This window comes from Anomalospiza imberbis, chromosome 5, assembly GCF_031753505.1.
Source record: "Anomalospiza imberbis isolate Cuckoo-Finch-1a 21T00152 chromosome 5, ASM3175350v1, whole genome shotgun sequence".
NCBI classification, from domain to species: domain Eukaryota; kingdom Metazoa; phylum Chordata; class Aves; order Passeriformes; family Viduidae; genus Anomalospiza; species Anomalospiza imberbis.
This window is the reverse complement of record NC_089685.1, coordinates 13,976,221-14,001,014: the sequence shown is the minus strand read 5'-3', so window position 1 is coordinate 14,001,014 and position 24,794 is coordinate 13,976,221. Positions and strand designations below refer to the sequence as shown.

General features: G+C 35.6%; 2 protein-coding genes across 7 annotated transcripts in view; one reads left to right on the top strand and one right to left on the bottom strand.

Moving 5' to 3' along the window:
- The window catches only part of COG5 (component of oligomeric golgi complex 5), a 172,096-nt gene that overhangs the window by 21,042 nt on the left and 126,260 nt on the right, over positions 1-24,794 (top strand). Inside the window, exon 1 of one of the 3 annotated variants that reach the window (XM_068189685.1) lies at positions 21,589-21,655. The exons of the other annotated variants lie outside the window; for them this stretch is intronic. Within the exon in view, the coding sequence (XP_068045786.1) occupies positions 21,604-21,655 (52 nt within the window). The 5' untranslated portion in view covers positions 21,589-21,603. Of the gene's footprint in view, positions 1-21,588; positions 21,656-24,794 lie in introns of those variants that run through there. 3 annotated transcript variants of the gene reach the window in all.
- GPR22 (G protein-coupled receptor 22) lies at positions 7,925-13,956 on the bottom strand. Of its 4 annotated transcripts, none has more exons than XM_068189690.1 (3): positions 13,509-13,934; positions 11,439-12,494; positions 7,925-9,533 (listed from the first exon to the last, which is right to left on the bottom strand). In XM_068189690.1, exon 3 carries the CDS (start codon positions 9,506-9,508, stop codon positions 8,207-8,209), a length of 1,302 nt encoding a protein of 433 aa, XP_068045791.1. In that variant the 5' UTR covers positions 9,509-9,533; positions 11,439-12,494; positions 13,509-13,934; the 3' UTR covers positions 7,925-8,206. The 4 variants fall into 4 exon arrangements, with proteins under 4 accessions (XP_068045791.1, XP_068045793.1, XP_068045794.1 ...); XM_068189692.1 differs by having other exon boundaries at positions 12,234-12,494; XM_068189693.1 differs by having other exon boundaries at positions 11,439-11,535.

The following is a 24,794-nucleotide window of genomic DNA, read 5'->3' as shown; positions in this document are numbered from 1 at the left end:
TAGTGTAGATGCGTTATAGATTTATGTGCATAAATTTAGATGACTTAAACCTTCCTTGAAGTTACTTTTCCCAAAGCAGGTATTTAAATAAGCCATATTCTCCTCACCTCACAGTTGCTCTACATTCTTAGTAGATGATTTTGTTACTAGGGGACCTGGAAGAGAGAAACAGGGGTAACTAAACGGTAAAGCTTTGGAATTGGACCGTGTCCTTGCTGGGATTGCTTCACCAATGTTGTTTCTGTTCTTGCATTCATGCAGCTGTGTCAAACAAATCTGTACTTGTGCAAATGGTGTAGGGAATTGTGCTCTACAGCTAAAAACAGTTTTGTGGTTACCTGTGAATAAATGCAATTATACGTGTCACAGTGGGTGATTAAGTAGGCCCTTTTTCTTGAAGATTAAGACTGTAGAGGTGCATTCATGGAGAGAAAATAAAGGACCACAGAAGGGCTCTTGGATTAGTAGGGAAAGAAATGGCAAGAGCTAAGAACTGGAAAATGAGGCCTGGCAAATTCAGAAGTATAAAATAATTGAAAAACTGGATTATATACACAATTTTGTTGTAATTCTTCAAGTAAGTACTAGTTGTTTAAATCTTAAACATAATAACCAAGTTTATTCTGTTCATTTCTAATTAAAGTATAGCCAATTCTGGTTAAAAAAGTCTAACCAAATAGCTATGAAAAGAAGACTGAAGACTAATCTTTGTTCAGGCCCTGGATGGGAGCCAGTACCCCTGTAACTATTGTTACTAGTTATCCCTGTATTATTGTTACTGTTGTGATGCCTAAAAGATCAGTGAAGGTGTTACTGTATGTAACACAAAGTAATGAGAAGTGTAAAGTAAGATTTCATTCTTCATAGGAAACAGCTTTAAAAATAGGCTGTTTTCACAGGAGTAATTTTTTTCTCTTTGTCGCCCAACTCATACACACAATTTTCAAATATTGTTTAAGCATTTTTTCAGCTGTGCTCAATTATTTTTTGTAACGTGAAATAGTCCAGTTGTCTTATGTGTTTACCTTTCAGTTCCAACCTTCAGTTATTCACAGGCATTAAGTCTAATTACTGGCTTTGTTATCTTAAAGTTAGACCTCCTTCAGCTAAAAACCAGCAGGGTCTCATACCTTTTTTCATGTACTCTCAGGGAAAAATGTGGAAACCTCACCTCATTAAAAGAAGGAACTTCCTATTGTTTTGAGAACATACTGTTTCTCTGCCAGGTTGTCAGCAATTTCAAAGATTCCCCCCTTGCCCATTTTTAGCAGACTTGATTAGCAAACTAGAGTTGCAGAAACTTTTGACTGGAAGAAAATTCGGGACACAAGAAAAAATCAGCAACTGAATCAAAAGTTTCCCGCTTTTATTTAGTTTCTTTAAACTGCTCTGGAATCTTCACTGTATGCTGTAAAACTGAGGCAAGATTTATTAGAAGCTTCTGAATATATTAATCTTTTAAAAGATATCTTTAACTTGTCTTCATGTGCACTTTTCTGTACTTCATCGCTGTTTGATGCAAGTGCAGATGAGCTGTATACGTCCATTTTAATAATTTTGACTGTGGAAGGTTATGTGTCCATAATATGATCTTTACCCACAGATTCTCTTCACAGAATCACAGAAGGGTTTATTTTGGGAGGGGATCTTCAAGACTATCTACTTCCACCCCCCTGCTGTAAGCTTCGATACCTTCCACTAGACCAGGTTGCTCAAAGCCCCATCCAGCCTGACCTTGAATACTTCCAGGGATGGAGGTTCCACAGCAGTCTGTTCAGTGCCTCACCACCCTCACAGTAAAGAATTAATTCCCAATAACTAATCTAGACTTGTCCTGTTTCAGTTTGAAGCCATTTTCCTTTGTCCTGTCATGACATGCTCTTGTAAAAAAGCCTTCTTGTAGGTCCCACTGATAACTGGAAGGTGCTCTGAGGTCTCCTTAGAGCCTTCTCTTCTCCCGGCTGAACAACCCCAACTCTCAGCTCTCTTCACTGGAGAGTTGCTCCACCCCTCTGATGTCTCCATGGCCCTCTGGACTCCCTCCAACAGGTCAACATGTTTGATGGGTTTGGGCCCCAGAGCTGGACACAGCAGTCCAGGTGGGGTCTCATGAGAGAAGAGTAGAGGGAGCATCACCTACCTCTTCCTGCTGGCCAGATTCCTTTGATGCTGATGAGGCCAAGGATACAGTTGACTTTCTGGGCTTCAGGTGCACATTTCTGGGTCATAGTGAGCTTTTCATCAACCAATTTTCACATCTTTTGTTTTGTTTGTTCTCATTCATTGATAGGTCTCACTTACTAGTTGTTAGAGCTCTTAGCAGAAGTAATAATCTTCCTCAAAATTGTAACTGATTTTACAACAGCAGTGCTCACACTCACCTTTTGTTTTGTGATGATACATACATGGCAAATAGTGTTCCTTTCTCATTTTCTTTTGTCTTAAGCGCGTTTTCAGCCCATTGGAAATGCAGCCTTGTACACAAATTATCACTGGTATTTGTAATAACTTACTAATGTGGGAAGATGTCCTTTTCTCCTCCTTATCCCTTCTTCTGTCTGTGACAGGGATTTATAAAAATATCTTGAAATAAAATTTGGAAGAAAACAGTGGTCCAGAGTAGCAGTAAGTTACTGTGTTTTTCCCCCTGCTAATTGAGTTGAAATTGAGTTTAATTTGAAGTAAAATCTCACAACAGATTGTGAGAGTTGCTGGTACAGTTAAAAGTAAAACTGTGCTAATACAGCTATGTTAATAGCAGTCTGACATAGCCAGAGTGACAGATTTCACAGCAATGTTGTTTCAGCAGTGACATTGATTTGTTTATTAGATATGGTATCAGGTTAAACTGTTACAATATATGGTATGAAGTTAGAGATTGTATCAGGGTAACAGAAACCAAAAGTATATTTCCAAAATCCATCTTGGAAGGGAAACAAGAGTGTGCTGTGTGCCAACAGCTTTGTGCTCTCAGCCTGCCTGCCTGCTTGCCTGGCTGCAGTGTCAGGAATCAGAATGGGGATATAGGGATGCTTACATGCAAAGGACACAGTTCATTCAAACTATAATAAGAATCGGTTTAATAATTTCAGATTGTGTACCTATCACACAACTTTCACTGTAAATCTCCTTTTTTCATTTCAAGTAAATTTCTTTTCATTGTGTGAGAATTTCTTTGTAAAATAGGAAAACATGATGATGCAGAAATGTATAAAGTAAGCACACAAGAAGATATTTCTCCCATTCTGTTTCAATTTATAATAATCACTGAAGTGTAATTTTAGAAAAGAATATAAAGATGCTAATGATATATCACCTTCAATTTATTGCTCTACAAAAATAATTAAATTGTGATAAAGAAGCAGTAGTTGAACACATACTGCGGTAGTGAAACACACTCAAAGCATCCAGATGAACTGAAGTTATCTGACTAAAGGAAAATTCAATACCATATTTTAAAATGTATCACTGAGAGCACATGCTTAACTTTTCAGGTCTTTTCTTGTAATGCTGGTACTCTGTGTGTACTTTGTACTTTATCTGTAGGAAAAGAGGTAATAGAATTGTGCATGCTTTTGGTTTGTCAATTATTCTGTGTATATTCTGCTAAATCAAAAGCCTTTTCTGGAGCTGCTATTCATCTTGGTCTCCCCTCTCCTCCCATCAATTTTGGCACAACCACATATCACACTCAGTGATTCAAAGACAAGTTCTTATTTTTTTGGCTGTTACAACCTAAAGAATAAGGTTAGCATTTTTTTTACAGCAAGTGCGTGCTGCCCTCTGCCTTTCTGTGATCCTGATGGCTGTAGCTGCCTTAGAGTGCTTCCTTCTGCCCTTTTCTGCTGGTCCTGTACTCTTCTCCTTCTTCACATCCTTCTTCTTTAACTCATATTTGATTTTGATTTTCCTGTTAGTCAATCAGTACGTGGTTTTTTCCTTTTTTTTTTTTTTTAACCTTCCCCCACCAAAACAAAACCCAAACACTGGATTTCATTTTGCTTTTTGAATTGCACAAGTGTTCTGTGAAGTAGAAAAAAGGAGATGGTAATTATAGAGTCAGATTCTTCTTTCCTCTTGGTGTAAGACAAATACATTCAGTGATATAATGGCAGAATGTGTGAAGTAGGAGTGGAATTCAGCTCTTATAAGGCTGGAAAATTTTAAGACAGAATCTGATTGTTCTTAGCTGTATGTTGGAGATATTTTGTCTGAATACTGGGGTAACAGAAGAGTAATTTAGCATATTCTAGATTTTTTTAATACTGCATTGAAACTTTGCCAAAGAATGCTGTATTCTCATCTTTCAAAGGAGTTTGATGGCAATTGGCAACTAAAACTTTTTTCATAGGAAACAAACATAAGTCTAGAATATTCAACTATCAAAGAGTTTGATGATTAGCAAATACATCGCTTTAAAAAGAAGTACTATGTGCACTGCAATATAGTATATTTAATGGTTAACACAACAGAAATTTTGTTCTTCTATCTGGGTAGATTCTGTAGCCTTTCAATGTATTATTTAATTTAAAATGAAAAAAATCCAACAAGGGTGGGGAAGATAGGATGTTCAAATTTATGTGTGGTAGGACATAGTGCCTGTCAGTCCAGTTCAGTGATACTCTTACCAAACCTCCTTCATATAAATAAAAAATAGATGCTGATGTTAAACCCACTTTTTGGTGTGTACAAATAAATAATAATTATGTATGACAGAAATGTGTGTATTTATGCAACAACGAAGGAAGAGGGGTTAATTGATCTGATGTGTATCCAACTGCATACATTTTTAATCTATTAATATATTTAGAAAGTACAAAAGTGGCTGCTATTCCCTTGGCGCTAATAAGGTAAACAGAACTTCCGACCATGTGTGAATTATGTGCCTTGTAATCCATAAAAATTGTTGCATATTAGTAACTAGATACTTGTGGTGTAATTACATTTCTGTTTCACAGGTTTGTGATGTACTAGTGTGTGAAGGTATGCTTCTTGAATATCCTAATAGATCCTGGCACTGCACTCTGTTATTTTGGTATTTTTAGTGTGGGATAATCTCATTTTATAACGTAAAATTGAATGGAAATGCATTTGCAGTTAAAAAACAACATAGTCAGATACCAGCTAATACTTTAGAGACAGAGAACGTGTAGAAATTGGCGGTGCTCGCTTGTGTTTCTGAAATGTGTTTGCTGGAATTAATATTTTTGGAGTCCTGTACAATTCTGCTTGCCTTAGGCTGAGTGGTGTGAAATGTAATTGAACTAATGATTCACTGTGGTGAGATCATTTTAAAGAATGTAGTGGGCTTCTTATTGTACAATACTGTGGCATAAATTTGCCCTTTTTTCTTCAGTGATGCTGCCTCTTTGCATTCTGTTGTAGTCTATCTGTCAAGCACCCACACCATTATATCACTCCTGAAATCCTCTTGTGTCTGTAAGATATGTAGTGTGTCTTCACAATTTACTTTTTATTTTGTCTTGTGTTAAATTTGTCATGTGTTACAGATAATGTATGGTTCTGTTTTATGATGGCTTCTAGGTATATGTAGGATGGCACATATTCCTACTTGTATTCCTTCCTGCTGTATGTAGAATTTTCTGCTGCAGCCCTCAAAGTGTACTCCAATGTAGTATAAGTCCCCTTTTTTAAATTTTAATGAAGATGAAGAATAGTAAAAATGAACCTGCTTATATTCATAAAGGCAATCAATGAGTGTGATCGACACAGCCTTTAAAACTGGGCTTAATCTCTTTAGGCAATTCCTAGGCTCCTCTTTCTCTGCTGTGAAGTGCTGCTTCATTGCATCTGATTTTCTAATGAATGAGCTTTTAACACTAAATGTGTAATTCTTGAGTTTTTATTTAATTTTAAGAAGTAAGGTTATGTTGTCAAGAAACCTTTCAAGTCTGAAAGCTTTTCTAAATGCTTTTTTCGGATAAGGACATGATGTAGACTTATTAATCTGTTCATTATCATTTCTCCTTTCCTTCTTTTTAAATGAATGAGCAGTATCTTTCATTTAAGAATGCTTTATTGGAAGATTAGTAATCACTGAAATCATGTTATGATATTAACCCTACACATCCCAGCTTCTCCTGCTTCTAATGTTCAAAATACAGAGGGTAGCTGGAAAAGGAAATTAAGAAGGGGTACAAAAAAAAAAAATAGTTTCTGCTTAAATATTTTGGGTGCGTTTCTTTTCAGAAATTATTCCCAAAATAACTTTTTAAAGTGGTAAATGTGGAGGACATGGAATTTAAAAAAAAAAGCTTACTGCATTTGCTTCCTCTCTGCAGCCTCTCAAATAAGATGTAGGATTTCAATTTTTGTAGGAAATCAGAAATAACTTGGATTTAAAAAGTGCTTTAAATGGGTACAGTTGAATGCAGGTATTTTTGGGCCAGTTTCCACAAAAAAAGCTGGTGAAAATATGAAAGTGTGTTTGAATATATGTTACACAGTAATTTCACATCAATCAGATAATAACATTTCTAGGTAGAATTTACCTGATTATAAGTGGCTATTCTTTGTGGAATATGGAGCTGTAATATTATATTTTGAGTCTTCTGTTCTAGTCAGCTAAGGCATGAGTTCAAGTAAACTAAGGTACATTACTAGTATTTTTTTAAGCACAAAACCAGTTTTGGCAACACACATGATTAATAATTTAGCTATGTGGTGGTAAAGAGCTTTTTGTTCCCTTAAAACTACGCTTTTTTTTATACGCAACTTCAGAAATCCTAATTTTTTATGTAATACTTTAGTCAAACTAGCTCTCATATTCAAGGGTATGATCTGCTTTTTTATATAAGATAATAGTTATTGAGAATTAGCATTTTAAATATACTGGTAGCTGGTGACACACTGATCAGTTTATGTAACAAGAGGAGTGAAATCATGCTCATTGATTTTGCAGCTTTTTGTTTTGTTTCCCCCTCCCTGCCAATGTTTCATTGAAATCAAGACATTTTTAGTCATGGCATGGTGCAAACAACTTGACAAACTTATGTTTGGATGAATATCTTAATTCTTGCTTACAGTGCTGTGAGTGGTGATAAATTCCTAAGGCTTCTTGATACTTCTGTACAGGTTTAAGATGAAATTGAAGAAGACAATGTAGAGCAAAGGTATGCCATGGCTGCCCAGGAAATGCAGGAATACGGTAGCTAGCAGTATTGGTGATTGGTTTGTGACAAGGCAATTGCATGGCTAGAGCTAAACAGAGTGGAAAATAATAAAGTTATCAAGGGCAAGAAAAATTACCTGCTACTTTAGCTGTGGCATTTAACAATCATATCTATGTAGATAAATGGTATGAATTAAAAATTTCTGTATGAAAGGTGCTTGTGTCATGCTAGAGGTCAGTGTGAAAAATCTAAGCCTTTGCACAGGATTGACTCGGTTGGTTGTCTTTTAGCAGCAGCCAAATAATTTTCTCATCCATGCTTTTTTCCTTCATTTAGCCTTTTACTCCTGCCCTGTCCATTGTAATTATTCAAAGTTGTATATTTTCCATGTAGAAATTGTGGATATGAGACTGCATATGCAAAACTTTTTACTTTTCTTAAGAGTACTTTCAGTTTTTGGACCAGCATGAATCTTTTTTCCCCATATCAAAAGTTTTTGAACCATTCACTGAAGGACATAATGTAAATGGCTTTTTCTGTGCATGGTTGCATGGTTCCAGTTGCATGCTTGAGAAGATTGAAATAAGTAGGATATCTAAATATGAAGTCAAAATGCATCCAGGTTGTACCTGCATAATATTCAGAATACCTCTGATCAATATTGTTTATGAATTAAATTTAAAAACACCATAGTGTACAAAATGGTGAATCTGTGCTATAGAAAAGTATTCCCAAGTGCAATTTTTGCTTAAAAATTCTTTTATATTTACAGAGAAACTGAGCCATACAAATATTTTTAAAAGTTTGCACTTCTTTAAGGCTATTTATTTTCTAAAAAAAGAGGACTTGAATATTTTTGACAAATATACACATGGTGTTACGCTAACAAACAGCCATGCAACATATATCTTACATAATGAAGAAATTGAATATACAAGACCTACTCTATTTAACATATATATTGAAAATATACAGTCTCGCCAATAGTTAAAAAAGTTTTTCTTATTTGGCAGTATTTTTTTTTACAATTTGTTCAAATATTCCGTTTGATGTGTTTTGGTGAATACTGAAATCTAGTCAGTGACAACCTGAGGTACTAAACATTTCTGTCTTACTTCGCTGTCTTCAAAGGTAATCTTTTTGTTCCTTTTAGGCTCTATCCATGAGTTGTGTATCACAGCGTTATTTGGCATGGGATCTGCTTCCACTATTGAAACAACTCGCTTTTTCATCTTACTTTTCAGAACTTTCTGAAACTTTTGCCTCGTGAATGCGTAAAGTAGAGGGTGAAATATAGTTGTTCCATATGCCATTACTAGAAAACATAATCTCAACTTTACCAAAAGGTCACTTGGGCCCAAACATAAGATAGTGGTGTTTAAAACAGAGATGGGTGTCCAGCAGAGAAGGAATGTTGAGATAATCAGAAGGGACATTCTGAAGACTCTCTTTTGCCGTTCTCGTCGCTCCCGATGCCGTTTTACAGCTCGGCGTAGAGCAATTATGACAGACACGGAAGTCCTTACGCCAAAGACGACATTTTTTCCTGCACTGCTGTGGGACACATCCGTAGTCTCATGCTGCGTGGTCAAAGAAATAGTTTTTTTCTTTCTGTTTTTCTTCTTTTGTCCTGTTGTAAATCTTGTACCAATCCGAATATTTAGGGCCTGGAGTATTTTGGTGTATGTAATTAGCATTACTATAACAGTGAAGAAAAATATTGGGATCTGAACAAGAATATGGTAGTACATTCCTAGTTCGGTGTGGTACTCGTTTGTACTCACGCACAGAAGTGTCTTATTTTCCCAAGTACTTGCACTTTGAAGACTGAAAAAGTTGACTTCAATGAAAGGAATCAGGAAGGAAAAAATTGAAATGATCCATATTGATGTCATTAATATCACAGCCCTTCCCATGGTCAGGATTCGATTAGCAGGTTTTACAGAGATGTCGTATCGGTCCAGCGTGATAGCGAAGACATTGATTGCAGTTGAAACGCTTGCAAAAGAGACACAAGCCTCATGGAAGCAGCAGATGAGAGCAGTGTTACTCTCCAGTGAAAGCAGAAGGATAACTATAGTTAGAGGAATACATCCCACACAAATTATTACATCAAGTACATGAAGGTTCATTGTAATTATGTTACTGACAGAATTGATTAAGTTGGATTTCATACAGTAAAGTACCAGCACGGTGAGGTTGCTGCCAAGTCCCAAAACAATTTCTAACATCAAAAATCCAGTGAGAGAAACTTGAAAGCTTAATGGATATGACAGTGGTTGGTACATGTTGGTATCGATGTCATCAATGGCATCTCGAACTGTAATGTTAGATTCGGACTGCATGTTGACTTCCAGAATGGGGGACAAACACATTCTTTTGTTGCAGCTGGTTTTTCTCCTGAAAGGTGAAATAAAAGATGGAACTATTTGATTTCTTTTTTAAACACTTATTGTAGATAAATGCTGGGGAAGGAGGAGGGAGGAAAAGCAATATTCTTACCAAACTCTTCATTTACAGTATATTTAGAGCTTTAATTGGCATAGACCCAAAAGTCTGAAGATCTAGAATAAGGTCTTTGCTTTTTGAAAGAAAGCAGGATTTGTTTGAAAAAAGAAAAAATAGTGAAAAGCTTCCACTTAGGGAGGCAAGCCTTTGTTTATAGTGATGTGGTTTTTCACAAAGGGCTCATTTGTTGAATAAACCATACTTTGTGCATAGCCTTTGTATTGCTTTGAGGGTCATTTTAGAAGAATGTTGTGAAGTATTAACAAATTAGTGATCAAGATCATGTTAAAAAGCGCTTGTGGAAAAAGAAGTGATAGGAACATGGAGCACTGTTGCTTATATATCATAAAAAGGATGTTTAAATTATTTATGCCAATTTATCCACCTCTTTCTTGTAAGGTTTAAAGTAGTGCTGTGGTCTGAAATGTGACGTTCTGTAATTCGCCAGATTTTTACAGAGTTTAAACCTTCTATTCATTTTAATCTTCTGTGCATCTATGTGTATGATGCTTGCCACTACAACAACTTCATAAAAGTATATATAATTTCAAATGCAAAACTTATTTGGGTTTGGGAAATGGAGTTTATTATAAAGTACTACATATATTAGAAAATACTCGTTTTTCTCATTTGAATTTTCAATTTCTTCAAGAAATCTGTGCCTACATGGAATGGAAGAGTATTTAATTTTATTCCAGAATATATTTAAGGAAATAATTTCAGCAAATAATATTTAAAAAGAAAATTGTCTCTTTCAGGTTTTGTTTTGGGTTTTTGTTTTTTTTTTTTTTTCAATACAGACTGAAATTAAGCCAAACAGATTTACATACATAGCATGTTTCTCTTAGGAATAAGTAAGGATCAAAAAGGTATTTTATCTAGCAGATTTTTTACTTTGTGTCTCATCTGCTTAGTTTTACACATGCGGGTAAGTTCTAAATATAGCATCAGCATGTAATACCTGATGTTTGTATGATTTCTATCGTCAGCCAGCTCTTCAGTTTGTAATTGATTGAATAAATAAAAGAGAGGTTATTCAATTTCTTCTTATGATACTGGAGGGTTTTTTTTCTAGGTAGCTTTAAATTTAAGAGGGGAAATATTTGGCATGAAAATAAATTTGAATGTTGATCTTTGTTCTATTCTGAATACATTAAAACAGATAGCACTAAGGTGAACAAAATTGAGCTCTTTTAAAATGAAAGTATGAATTAAGCACACTTGGGATACAGTATGCAAATGGATTTCATCTGCACTTCTGAAAAGCCTCAGCTGAACAATACTATTAATTGCAAATTGTATGATGAAAATTCTTGGTATTCTTCAACAGTTATTTCACATGTACCTCTTAAATAAAAAAAGATGTAAATTAGAACGTATTACTCTCAGGTGTGAAATGAAACAAGAAATATTTCAAAAGCTTTGTTTCATTTCTAATTTAGGCAGCCTCTATCTGTCTTACATTAACCCTCGGATATGATCTCCTCTTGCATGCTGTCCTGGCTGTGAATGGGTTTCAAGAAACCATTCCACATGCATTGCTGGATAAATGAAGTTCTTTTGTATTAGCAAAAGCCAGGAAGAAATCAAAAGCAGATCTGATAAAACAAATGACAGTCTCACCCTAACATTAGAGCAACTGAGATTTTGTGAAAACAGAAAACCTGCGATGTGTTAGGTCACCATGAATAGATTAACCATCACCTCCTTGTTGCATTGCCTCGGTTTTGGGAAGCAGAGCTGTGTGGGCAGGAGCTCGTTCACCCAGCGCCGCGCGGGCAGCGCCGGGGCACCTACCTGGTCTCTGTGCCTCAGGGGCCTGGCACAGCGTGGCAGCAGCTTGGCAGAACCTGACACATGGTGTCACTGAGAGATTTTTGTAACACACTGTAACCTGGAAATCAAGCGGTAGCTGAGCTCTTATTTCATTTCTTGTAGGTTTTTTTGTTTTCCTTTTTTTTTGTTCCTGCAGTTCAGCAGCAAAAAGTTCTGATTAAACATGGGGACTTCTTAATTGCCTCGGATACTTCTACAGACCAGGGCATGTTCTGTGTGTCTGTTACGAGTTTCAAGCCAGCAATAATAAATAAACCTTCTTTTAAGTGATGTTAATTTCCTTCCCCTGTTGCATTTTGTAGAAGCCTGTTTTTATTTTCCACGTTTAAAGAATGATATTTTTAATCTCTGTTTTCAAAGTGTGTGTAGACATCCTTAGTTTATGGTTGCGTATTTCTTTCTGTAATATTCCTGCTCATTACTTTTGAGTGATGGCTTAGTGAAAGAAGTTGCTATACATCATAAAATCCAGTTCATGTGCTTTGAGAGTAACCATGGGTTACCTAATTTGGTTTATTTTGATTTAAGGAGAATACATAACATCATAAAATTGAGAGAAAAATATCCATTAGTCATTATGACAAGTAAGTTATTTAATGAGTAGTATAGAAAAAGCTTGGTTAAACCTTTATTCAGCTTGCTGATGAAGTATGCATATTCTCCTTTTGGGATTTCATGTTTCATTGTCTCTTCATGCATCAGTAGTTTCCACAATTCTGGTTTTAAATTATAAATCCCTCTTTAAGAAATGCTCACCATTTTAAGAATCAATCATTGCACTCTTCTTTTAATGAAAATCTGAGCAGATGTGTTAGTCTTCCATGTATATTGTTGAAGTGTCATGCACGTAAATGGTAATGCAAGTGTGTTCCATGTTTTGTTTTTAATTCCTTTATGTCTTAAGAATACATTTTAGGGATGCATCCTGCTGCTCGTAGGTCATACAGCTACAAAGATACCCGGTCAACTGCATTCTTCATATTGTCAGTAGTAAAACTGAATTAGTTGCTGCATGCCCTTGTGAAGGGGAGGAAAAAAAAGGTTAAAAGTAGGGCTTGTAATTTCAAAAATAAAGTAATGCAAGAATGTATTTTCTAATATCACTTATTTCATGAATAAAGGATCTCTAAAATTGGACCTTATAGATTACATAGAAAAATCAGTTTACCTGCTCTCTATTTGCTATTAAAATCATATTCCTCTGTCAGCTTAAATGAATTTAGGTTTTTTGGACAAGTTTCCTATTCTCCAGATAGTACAGGTTACAAAAAATCCTGGCTAGAAGCAATAACTGTTGGATAGAGAGTGTCTGTGACTAAAGCTAGAAAATGTAGTTTTATAGCTCTGGTGAGCAGGTAGTTTATACATACAACTCTCTTGTCTTTTAATGAGAAACTGAACAGAGTTAATGAGCCTTTTAAAAAATACGCTTTTGTTTAATTTGCACACTGTTATCCTTTCCTTTCTTGAAATAGATGTTTAGCAAATCCATGCTTTTAATAAATGGCTTGTATGTACAGGATAACGAAAGAAGTAAGTTTAAAAAAAAACAACAAAAAAGGGGGATTTCTTGAGTAATCACAGATTAGTCATATGAGCCAACCTTCATAAAGCAATAAGTATGCACTAATTACAGACTATCTGATCCTTCGAAGAGTAACCGAATAAATCTGAAACATATTTAACTGCCAATAATTGGAAATACTGCTGAGGGAGAAAAAGCATATTCCCAGTTGCTTTATGTGGTTGTTTTCCCCAATACTGTATGAGCTTAAACTGTACTGTCTTCATGTTGTACTAACAAAACACGTTCTTAATATTCTATAAGACTTTCATACAGAATAACATTTTGCTATCATTATATTTTTAATGGGGAAGGGGAAATAGCATTTAAATATTTCCTGGTCTTAAATATAACAAGATATTACTGCTTAATATAAGTTGAATCTGATCTCTTGCCTTTTTTTCTCCAATTTTTAATTTGGTTTAATGTTGCTTATTCTGCATATCATAATAAGGAACAGGTCTTACCTCTACTAAAGATTTGGTAAATTCTCGATGCAGGTGAAGCAGTTCCAGGTTGGAGGAATTCATTTTGTTCACTTGTTAGCAGAGTAGAAGGGAAAGAGGGTAATAAGCATATCTTCAAAAAATGACCTTAATGAAAATTTGTGCCTGTACTGTGCCATTGTTTCAGCATACTGCTCATGTATACAATTGCTTTAGTTCTGGTTTACAGGCTGCTGCAGTCTCCCACTCTTCCTACGGTAGAATCAATAAGCATCTGAAAAAACATAATGAAAGTAATTTAACATACTGAAGGCTTCTTGTCTCCAGAGACACCACTGAGATTCAAGCTTTCTAAAAAAGAAGAGCAGTGCTTCTGAGAGGAAAGCTTGCGATGGGCAGCTTTTGCAGAATGACAGCCTACCTTGTCGCTTCTCCTCACTGCAGAGAGATGCAGTGCATTCACTAATTTTGATTGGTCAGTGATGTTGGGCTTTAATTGTGCTTCATATATGGGATTGATGCCCTCCCTCCCCCCAATTTATATAAGGATTCTTTTATAAAAGGACTAAATTTACAAATGATTTATGAATTCTGGAATATATTAAGGGTATGCCTGTTTTATTTTTACCTTTTCACTCTTTACTTTGTGTACGCTGGAAACCACATGGCACTGAGAAAAAAAAAACAGGGATTAAATGGTTATTACTTTAAAAGCTTCCAACAGTCTATATTTACCTACTTTCAATTTCTGAGCCTTTTAGGTGTTTTAAAATTTTGTTTGATTTTTTTGTTTGTTTGTTTATTTGTTTTGGTTGGTTGATTTTTCTTGTCTTTAAAGCATTCTGAAATAATACTGCCTCTTTAAGCCATGCTGAATTTCACCATACATGTTTACATGCAAGTAGTCATCTAGGTTTTGTAGCAATAAGTTATATTCAGGATAACATGATACCCACATGTGTATTAGGAAAATTTATGCTAGGATGCACTGAGATTATTCAGACCCTGATAATTATTCAGACATGATAATTCAATTGATTCATGATCAGAAAAAAATTATTTTTAGGATCCATCACTATGGACAGTACAATGTATGTATAATTGTGGACGTTATTAATTCTGTTGAAATGTAAACTTCTAAAAAAATTGCACGTTCCACATGAATTTTGCTAGAGACTTGACGGATTTTTGTAAGGATGTCTTTCTTGCATGATGTTCTTGACCTTCACTTTGCAAGGGATGCCTTTGTTTCCACTTTTTGTTTCGTCACTTATTTCTAAATCTGTTCTATCAGTATAAGCAATGCTCACAACCACATAATGAGAAGTGTAGCACAATACCTGTTTTAATTAGTACTGGTGCTAAATAAACCTCGGAAATAATTTCAGTATAAGCCCCAAAATAATATTTTCCAAAATTGGTTTGCTGAAACAAATAGTTTAAGAATATCTGAGTATAAAATGTCCTATAGGTAGTTTATAATCTCAAATTAGTGTGGGGCTTTTTTTCACCATGATTTAAAATATTTTTAAGGTTTTTTGTAAGGTGTGATAAAGTACTAAATGTTAAAGTAGAGTTCTTACATAAGTAACTGTGTTAAGATGGTAGTTTGGGTCAAATTTTGATGGGGTGCTCTGTTTTTAGGTTGTTAATGCAAATACAGAATGCATTTGTGTAACTCAGATGTCTTTATTTCTTTTCTTTACTTTTTCTTTCAGACAGACATAAATTTATTATTTATCTTTAGGTAACAGCATACTTTATTTATTTTTTAAAATGGCTTCATATCTATCCAGCATGCTTCCTGTTCCATACTCTTTTGCATTCAGAAACCATGTAAATAAAGATTGCAGAAACTTTAACAGAGATCACTAGCTACCAGCTGGCTATGCTGAGTAGCAGCTGATTGAGCCCTTTGAGCTGTCTCTGTATCATCTGCCTCCCAAGAGCTTGAAAACAGTGATACCAGCATAGCTCTTAAAGGTGATGTGATAAAGAGGATTCCTGAAATGAAAGCATAAATACTAATATATTAAAGAGATTTACTTGCTTCACTTTCAGTATGACTAAGGATAAGTAAGGAAGCCTGTCTAAATTTAAACAGATGAATCTCCATCTCCCTTTCTAATTCTTCAATGTGTGCCTGAACAAAGATGGAGGTATTGGATGAGCTGTACTGTTAGAAAAAGATGTACACACAGAGGAAGATTGTAACAGGATTTTGGGTATACCATGAATATATGGTTCAAATGCAGGCAAAGGGGTCACAAAAGACTACCTGTATGACAGGAGGTGATACTGGCAGAAGTTTTATCTGCAAAAAGTGTTTGAGAGGAGTGATAAGGAGCTGAGTTGTGAGCATATATTAAGCTTAAGTTTTCTGGAGACAAAATCAGGAAAAGAAGCAGTACCATATGGAGGCAATCAGGAGTAGGTGGATGGATAGACATGCTTATAAGCCATTGCTGTGCAGATGCTAGTTAAGATGGTGTGAACAGATGACTTCATCCTCAAAGGGTAGATAGGGAAGAGTGGGCAAAGGAGCCATGTGCAGGCACCCAGCATAAACAGAAAATGTGCTGTTCTTATACCTGTTTCTATGTCAGTACAGATGGGAGAAAGAATTTGACTGGTATTTTGGCTTTTAGGGTAGTGAAAAGTGGGGTGAAAAGGTAATGAGAAGGTAGAAGTGGAACAGCAGGAGTCCTAAACCAGCAGACTGATGATAAGGGGTTTTAGGATTGAGAATGGCAACACAAGGGGAGAGGGAGATCCAGATGGTTACAGAGAATAGATTGTGAAGGGTTGAGACTGCTGGATCTGATGTGGAGGGAAAAGAAATGCAGAGAGGCAGGAGCTTGAATCAGAGTGGAGCACAAGGGTGTAGAGGTATGGGCATGTAAAGGGACACTGGGTGCACAGGGGTAGAGATAATTGCGATTGCCATAATGCACTCCCCTGTAAGTACTTCTAAATTCAATTCAGGAGTCATAGCTGTATGCGAGAATATATTTTTCTGGTTTGCTGAGAGGAGGAAGTCCAGAAATTTGCAAGTTGTAGTGTATTTTTTGCTCCTCTTCCATCTTTTATCTACTGTCTTACTTTCTACACAGAGAAGTAATGTCCCACATTGGCTGTTATTGCATTCCCAAACCGTGGTGGGTCATCTCTAGATCTGAAGGTCAAAGCTCTGCTGTTGAGTTTATAGGATCACCCTGAATCAGTTTCTTGGAACTGCAGTGCTTTAAATAAGCTTAGTTTATTTAAAAAGACTCATTAGGCTCAAAAGGTCTAGCAGGGCCAAATGAAGTACCCAGTTCTAATGTTTTTGTATCAGAGTCCTTGGTTTTGGAGCTTTAGAATTCTTTTAATGTGTTTTAGAGTTTAATTTTACATAAACCTACTATTTATGTATTTTAACATCCAGATGTCATGGATCTTCATGAAGATCTTTATTGGCACAGTTGTTAGACTCTATCTGTTCACTTCCCTTGTTCTCTGCATTATTCTTTTTTTCATCCTGAATGCTCCAGCAACACTTTCTTTCTTTGTACGGCACATCTTGTTTCCTAGTCTGAATCTTGCTGCTCATTTAGTGACTATTTAGAATTTTACTGCATCTGGGTCTAAAAATGTCATCTATTAGCAAGAGACTTGAGATCCTAACTCATACAATTTTTTTAGTGCCAGATAGTGTCTTTAGAGCTCAAGTTGCTTTAGAAAATGAATATTGGGTGGTTTTGGATATCCTGCCCTGGGATTGTTGTTCAGCATTATTTACATGGTGCATCTGCACAATTCCAGCTAGATAGCTCCTCTGTATGTTTCATTTACTGACACTGAGGAGTGTCATGCTCAATTCTAACCTAACTCTTCTGAATGCTTTGTGATTATATCTGTTCTAGCAGTTTGTGATCTATATCTAAAATTGTTTCTTACCTTGTTGTATCTCAGTTTCCTGAATAGTCAGTTGCAGAGAATTTTGTTAGAATATTGTTGAAAATCCAGTAACTTCTGTAGTACCAAGGAAAAAGAAGCAATGGATAATAGCTGTTTGGGTCTGGGAGTTGTACTGATGTGCCCTTGTTATGCTGAATTTGTAAATGTTTTCTGCTTTCTACCTGAAATTACAGCTTGCTGGTCTGGATCATGCTATAGCATGCTTTTATGTAAATGTTGACTCTTGACCCATATACAAGATCTAGTCATAAAGGTTTTTATTATTATTTGAGAGTGATATGCTGAATAGATGACAAAAATTCTGTTAGAATTTGTAGATAGTACCATTCTGACTCAGATTGTAACATGGTCTTTTCCTTCTTTTGGCTCAAGTATTTTATTCTCATTTCTTTAATCTATAGAGAACTATTCTAAGGCTATTATTCCTTTTCTGCAGCAAGGAGCGACATCCAAAAATTTAATTTTCCATTCAGTGTCTTACTGTTAAAATTTATTTCCTTTTCTCCCTTACGGTTGATTGCCATCTTGCTTTGTTTTGTTATTTTTATAATGACTTATTTAGGTTGGGTTTTGTGAGGGGCTTTTTATCCACTTTTCTAACATACATGTTTCCCTTGACAGAAAACAGTCCTGCACATGGGACATTGTTGATCTTGGTTCCGCCACTGTAGAATTACATCCCTGGAAAAATTTTGATTTTCCAGATTAATTGCATGTTGTTTCATTGTGCTTCCTCTTGTATTTACAAAGATGAAGACCTTTGGAAGCAGCACAAAGACAAGTATTTTTAAATAGGCATAGAATAGATTATATATAAATGAAATATATAATAGTAAATATATTCTACATGTTTATGTATTTTTATATATAATGTGTACATATTAATTTTGAAGATTCAGAATTATTGTTAGCATAGCAACTTAAGCATGGAAAAATTAACTACTTTTGCCGTGGAATAAGAATGTCTTATAAGATTCCTTTGGGTTTGTATAACTATTAGGCATAGGTTATTTGTTCAGTAGTATTCCATGTTAGAACAACTGCTGACCTTTTCAGCACTGGAAGGTTCTGTACTCATGAGGAAATGTGTAAGTTAGAGAATGCCCTTTAGCTATTAATACCAAACATGTATCTTGTTTTAGTTTTGCACAATGAGGTGATACCAAAGAATAATTGCAAAACCATTGCTGCATATCACTCATAGGTAGGGGAGGCATCCTTTTTGTATCATAACAATACATTTGGTTCAATGGTACAGCTAAATCATGGTCCTAGTGCATTATTGCACAATTATTTAAACATTTTAGTGGAAAGAAAAAAAAAACAGTATCAGTTACGCTCAGGAGGGAAGGATGGCTGGTAAATTCAATAGTAATTTAAATAACATCAGTCTCACTCTGGCTTTTCTCCATGGAGGTGGTTTGTCCTCTGGTATAAACATTCATAATAAGTGGTGCTGTATATTGTAGTAGATTTTGGCAAAAGTTTAGTGACTCTAAATTGAAAGATTTTTTTTTCATTTTTCTTTAAAAATTGTAATATTGCTATGAATTTGGTTTCTCCTTCATTAAAATCGTGCTTTGACTATTCTGAGAACTTGAGAGGTTTCTGCTTTTGTAAAATGTTCTTAGTTCTAAGTTGGTAATTGTTACTGAATTTTAGTGAGGATTTTCATTATTATGGAAAGGCTTTTGGAATTCTGACATCATATCTTTTGTATTGCTTTGAACATACAAATAAAAAAGGCACCTGCTTGCATTGTGTGAGCCCTGTGAAAGCGTGCCTGGAAGAACATTTGTTCCCAAAGTTGCAAAGTGGTTTAGCATAGTAGCTGAAATGTTCTGGAGCTGGAGTCCTGATGCTGTGTGGCTGTAGAATGAGGAAATACTGCCTTGTGGTTTGAAGTCCCCTTGGATTGTTTACCTTTCTTCCTTGGAGGTGTTTGGTATGTTGGAGGAAGTTTTCAGTGCTGTTCTCCACTGCTGGTTGGCTGTGTGGCCCAGCACCTCCAAGTCCCAGCTCCTGGCAGCTCTGTGTTTGTGCATTGCACAGCAGCCTCAGTGTAGACCTGTCAGGAAGTGTTCTGCCTGGCTGGTTATGTTGCTTTGGATTGAAAGGCAGCTGAAGTTAACATGAAGGGTTGAAACTTCAGGATCTGGTTCAGCATTCTTTGTCAGATGTCCTTGTTGTGAAAGTCATGAGTAGCCAGGTATGCGGGATGGGCAGCATCAGGAGCAGCATTAGCTGCCCTGTTACAATCCCCTGATGTAGGAGTTGGGTTACAGACCTTCCTGCTGTAATATCCTTTAAGTGGAATTGCTAATATAAAAGAAAATGAGAAAACAGGAAGATTTTCTCTAGAGTTGTTTATTCAGCAGAGATCTTGGATAGACTTTGTTTCTAGTAATTTTGTAAACTAGAAAGGCGGTTCCATTGTCTCTTTAATTAAGACAAAGTGTTCACATGGTGTGCCTAGTAGCGAGCATTGTTCTAGCTGAAATTAAGAGACAAATCTTAGGATCTTAATTGCCCTGTAAGTAAAGAGTGAACACAACTTGAATAGGTATCAACTGTCATGTCCCTTCAATTTTTTTAAGGCTAACACAACAGTGTAAGGATTACTACAAGGGTGACTTCATATGTGTCAATCTCGATCACGTAGCTGCTTGGCTGATTCAGTTTGGAAAGACTACAAAAATTGTGTGTAAAGGATCCATTAGGCTTACTGCCTTTAAAATCAAAGTTCAGTAACTCTGCATGTGACAGGAACATACTTTGCCTTCTTCAGACAACAAAATAAATCCCAAGGACAGTAGTTAGATTCCCCCTCTTGTTGTGATTGCCTGACATAAGCAGTTAAAATAATGTCAGCTTCTGTGTTCGGTTCAAATGTAGGAAGTTCTTCACACCAGTCTGACAGTGGTGATATTCCACAAATTAGATTCTCAAAATCTGAAAAATTTTGTGCAGTAAGTTTTCTTGTCTGATTTTTTAAATGATAAATTACTCAGTTGTTCCCTCTTTGCCACCTTGATTCTTCAGTTGTTTTTACAAGGTTGTTCAGGGAAACTGATAGAAAATCTGTTTATGTAGTGCCATAAAAAGACATGTGAGAGAATTTTAAATGGCTTAATAAGCTATAATGATAAATGCATAATAACATGGAAATTGAACTAATTTAGTACAGTGTGTTAGCTTCACATTTCCTCTACTAAAAAAATATTCGTTTGATTGATGTGCATGTTGATCTAAATTTAGATTTGTGTTGGTATCATATTCAGTTTATTTTCGTTCTTCCTCTTTTGTTTGGGTTCATTCATTTTCATAATTTCTATCCATAATATAGTTTAATTTTTATTGATTATTGAAAAACATCTCTTACTTTCTTAAGTGGATAAATGAAAGAGAAACATAAACCCCTTCATATTTTCTGGGATTTTTAAAAAAACATATCTATTGTAGCTGTAGAATCTAAAATAAATACCTAAACTGAGTTAAAATGCATGCATACGCATGTATATGAAGAACTAATTTTGTCTGTGAAGCTTTCAAATATCAAGGATTTTTGTGACTAAACCATAGTTTCAGTTTTTTTCCATCTTCCAAAGTATTTTTAACCTCGCTGCATAATTGTTGTCTTTGAAATCACTTACAGTAATACTGAAGCAAACCACAGCTTGTATGAAAAATGCTTTCATTTGCTGTTTTTTGGGAGAAGGCTGAGAGCAGTAGTGTCAGTGGTATGTCTGAGGAAGGGAATACTGTTTTGCACTGTATATGGTTGATGCCTGGAGCTGGCTTTGCAGTCATTAGACTTGAAGCCTAAGTTTTATTTTACTAATAAAATCTTGAGAAATTTAAAATGGTTGTTCAAGACATTTTTATTGCACTGATGGATGATGAGCAAATACAGGTTTATGGAGAAAAAGCTTGTCAAATTCTTGAGCAGCCTTCACTGATGATCTATGTAATCAATTAAAACGTATAGGTAGCATGAGTTGCAGTGATAGGAGCTATGAAGTGTAGTTGTAATAGGAAAAAGGAAAAATGTTACGTGCATTATTTCTGGTACCTTTCAAAGTGAGAAGCTTCACTTTTTCTAGGTAGGCTAGCAGCTCTGCAAAATAATACCTTGGGTTAGGAGCTCCTGGAGGAAATGTGGAAGGCGAAGAATAGCAACAGCAACTACGCATCAAGAGGAAAACCTTGTGAGTTATTACACACTGACTGCCTGTTAACCATGCTGTCTTTCTAAAAGAGAAATTGCCATTCTGACACAAGTAGAGGTCTTTTCTACTTCTCATTCTTTCCACAATAGATATGGTGCCCAGTGAGTATTTATTTCCCCTGAGAGACAGCTGGATATGGAGAATATTATTTTCTCTTATTAATCGAGCAAATTAGTTTTAATGCAAGGAAAGAATGAAAGGAAAGGAGATCCTGCCCTTTGAAAGTGGTTACTACTTTAAACTTGCTGGTCGTTAGGGTTGAAATGTTTTTCTTTGAAGTTGCTTTATGTTGTAAAACCTTTTCTGTGGCCTTGCTGTTGAAGTAAAAGGAAAACTGAGCACTCTCTGTCCCCCCAGGCAGTTGTTTTTTTTCTCTGCAAAATTTTTATATATTCTTCAGAAACCTAATTTGTTTGCCACCATTAAAAAATTCTAGGCATCTGCTTGTTTGTTGGACTCTTGCAAATACCCTGTTTAATACTCCCACTCTGAAATTTTGAAGCTGGCATTATCTCAATAAGCAATACAGGTCTAGGCTAGAATACTTCAACAGGGACTTTCCAGTGGTGTTTGGGGGTGTCTGTATGTAAGAACTCTGTGACTTTTGGACTGTTGGTTGAGTGCATACTTTGATAAATGTTGCAGGCTGTATTGATAGCATTTGTGAGAGTGTAAAAGCCACTCTCAGTAATCTTGAAGCCTGTAGGTAAAGCAGCTATTACAGTATACTTTGAGGCAATAAAACAGTTTTAGTTTGTATTCAGTACCCTTAATCTAGAGCAAAATTATATGGACGGTTAGAGGTAGTATGGATTAACATTTAAACTAAGAATTTTAGCTTCTTGTGCAATGTCCACGACCACAGTGCCTGAGCATCCCGTGTTTGCTTCATAGTTTCTGTTCACATTATTGTGTTTTGTAGAACAACAGTTGAGTTATGTCCTAGATGCCTAGCACAGACCTGAAAAGGCTATCTGTATTTCATTGATCTGTCCAGTCTCTGTAATACAAGATCAATTTCTTTTTGAAGAATGCATGAACTGTAGAAATTTTCCACATTTATTCTCTTTGCAGATCTTTAAGCACAGATATTTAATGACTAACTAGACTTGACAAAGTTAAACCAGAGACATGCTTTGGTGTAATAAAGAGAGACGTGGGGTTTGAGTGGAAAAAATAGTTCGTGTATCTATCTCTTAAGACATTTTTTTTTTTCTAAAGTAAAGTAATGTATTGGCAAAGTCAGAATATAAATTATTTCTTGCACTAACTTTACTTTTATCTAAATTGCTTTAAGCCCTCAACTGCATTGGAATAGGGGTGGGGGAGCAAAACAAACCTTCAGAAGATGCAAATAATTAATGAGATTTTAAAAAACGTATTGATAAAACACTATAGAACTCTCTACTTAATCCTCAATCTTTTGAAAATTAAACACCACCTATCTCTAAGGAAACAGGCCTTGCAGCATGCATAGAAGATTATTAAACACAGGGCAAAAATGCAAAACTGTGTTTCACCTGTAATTTGACATTGAGAAGTTGCTGCTCCCAACATCAGCTAGGTTAAATTAAGTGTAAAGATGCTTCATAAATAAAACCTATAGCAAGCAGTACCACGCAGTTTAACAACAGTTAGTCAAATCCATATTATGAGTAGAACAAACTGGACATAATGTTTTTATGTGTGGTACTTTGGGTTGTGCCATACTGAAAAGAAATTGTCATTACTATATTAGGTGCCTTGTATTGGTACATTTCTCCTTCTCTCATTCTTCCCAGTGCCACCTTACGTGTGCGTGATGTGGCAGAAGGAAGAAGAAAAGACACCTATTGAGGATGAGCCAGGCATGGAGTTAGTCACATGAATATTTGATGAGAACTGAAGGAGTCACACACAAGGACAGGGAAATGGTGAGAATTGCTGCAAGGGTGACTGAGCTGCTCTTCAGATTTATTTATATAGGCTTTCTTCATTTTCTTAATGATCTTTTGCTATATATAGACAGAGAATGTTGAGTGTTGAATTTCATGGTTGCTTTTGTACGAAGCTGCTAAGAGCTTGACTTGTAACCTTGCTTTAAGTTTTGGGTGTTTTGAAAAATTTCTTCAGCAATATCAGTATTTCTTCACTTTGGTACCACGATATAATTCTGTTGGGTATGATTGCCATGTATGGCAGTTGGCTGAATGGCATCCTGTGATCAGCTGGGCACAAAATTGCCACAACACAAGGAAATGAGAATGGAAATGGGATTGATCCCAAAAATTCCATGAACCAACAGCTGCAGAGGGAACTGTGGATTGTAGAGAGTCCACATAAAATTGGTAATGTGTAATTTTAAATCTTTGTTTAAATCTGTGATTACGATGCAAAGTTTTTCTCTTTCTGTGTTAGCCTGAAAGCATCTATATTTTCAAAGTACATTTGAAGATTGCTGAGAGTTGCTAGATGTAGATACTGAAGAAATGAATTCACCAAATCACTAATCTTTTTAAATTTTTTAGATTCTTTTTAGAAATGCATCCAGCTGATACAATTTAATATTCTGGTTTTGTGTGGAGTCTTGGCTAATGCATCTGTTGAATGAATGAATAAATAAATGGAAAGAAATGCAATTTTAATTCTGGAAAAACCTATTTTTATTTTTCTGCTTGTAAAATTGGCAGCAGTATTCTACTCTAGGATAGCATTATTGGTTACTGACATGGTGGAATAATAGTAGCAGTTAGAAATAAATGTGAGCGTGGCTGAGTTTTATAGCTTGAGCTTTTATTATTTTTAATTAATTTTAGCACCTGCAAAATAGTGCAAGAAGCTGAATTCTCTTTTGACAAATATTAACACATTCACAGATTAATGTATAGCTTCCAGTTTCCATTGATTACTATTGTCTAGGAAGTGCCTGTTAGATATCAAAGCAGTGAACAGTGTGAGCAGGTCACAGATTAGGTCAGCCTGTTCTTTGACAGGCTCAAGAAAGCAGCCAGACAGCTATTGTTTTACCCTCTGAACAGGAAAATTTATTCCTTTGACTGCATTTTGGCTTTTGAATTCCCACTGAGATAGTAATTTATTCATTTGTTTTGATATTTGAATGATATTTGAACTTTAAATG

Bases quoted from the DNA above. Each gene is read 5' to 3' on its own strand.
- GPR22 (XM_068189691.1), bottom strand. From the start codon at position 9,508: ATGTGTTTGTCCCCCATTCTGGAAGTCAACATGCAGTCCGAATCTAAC.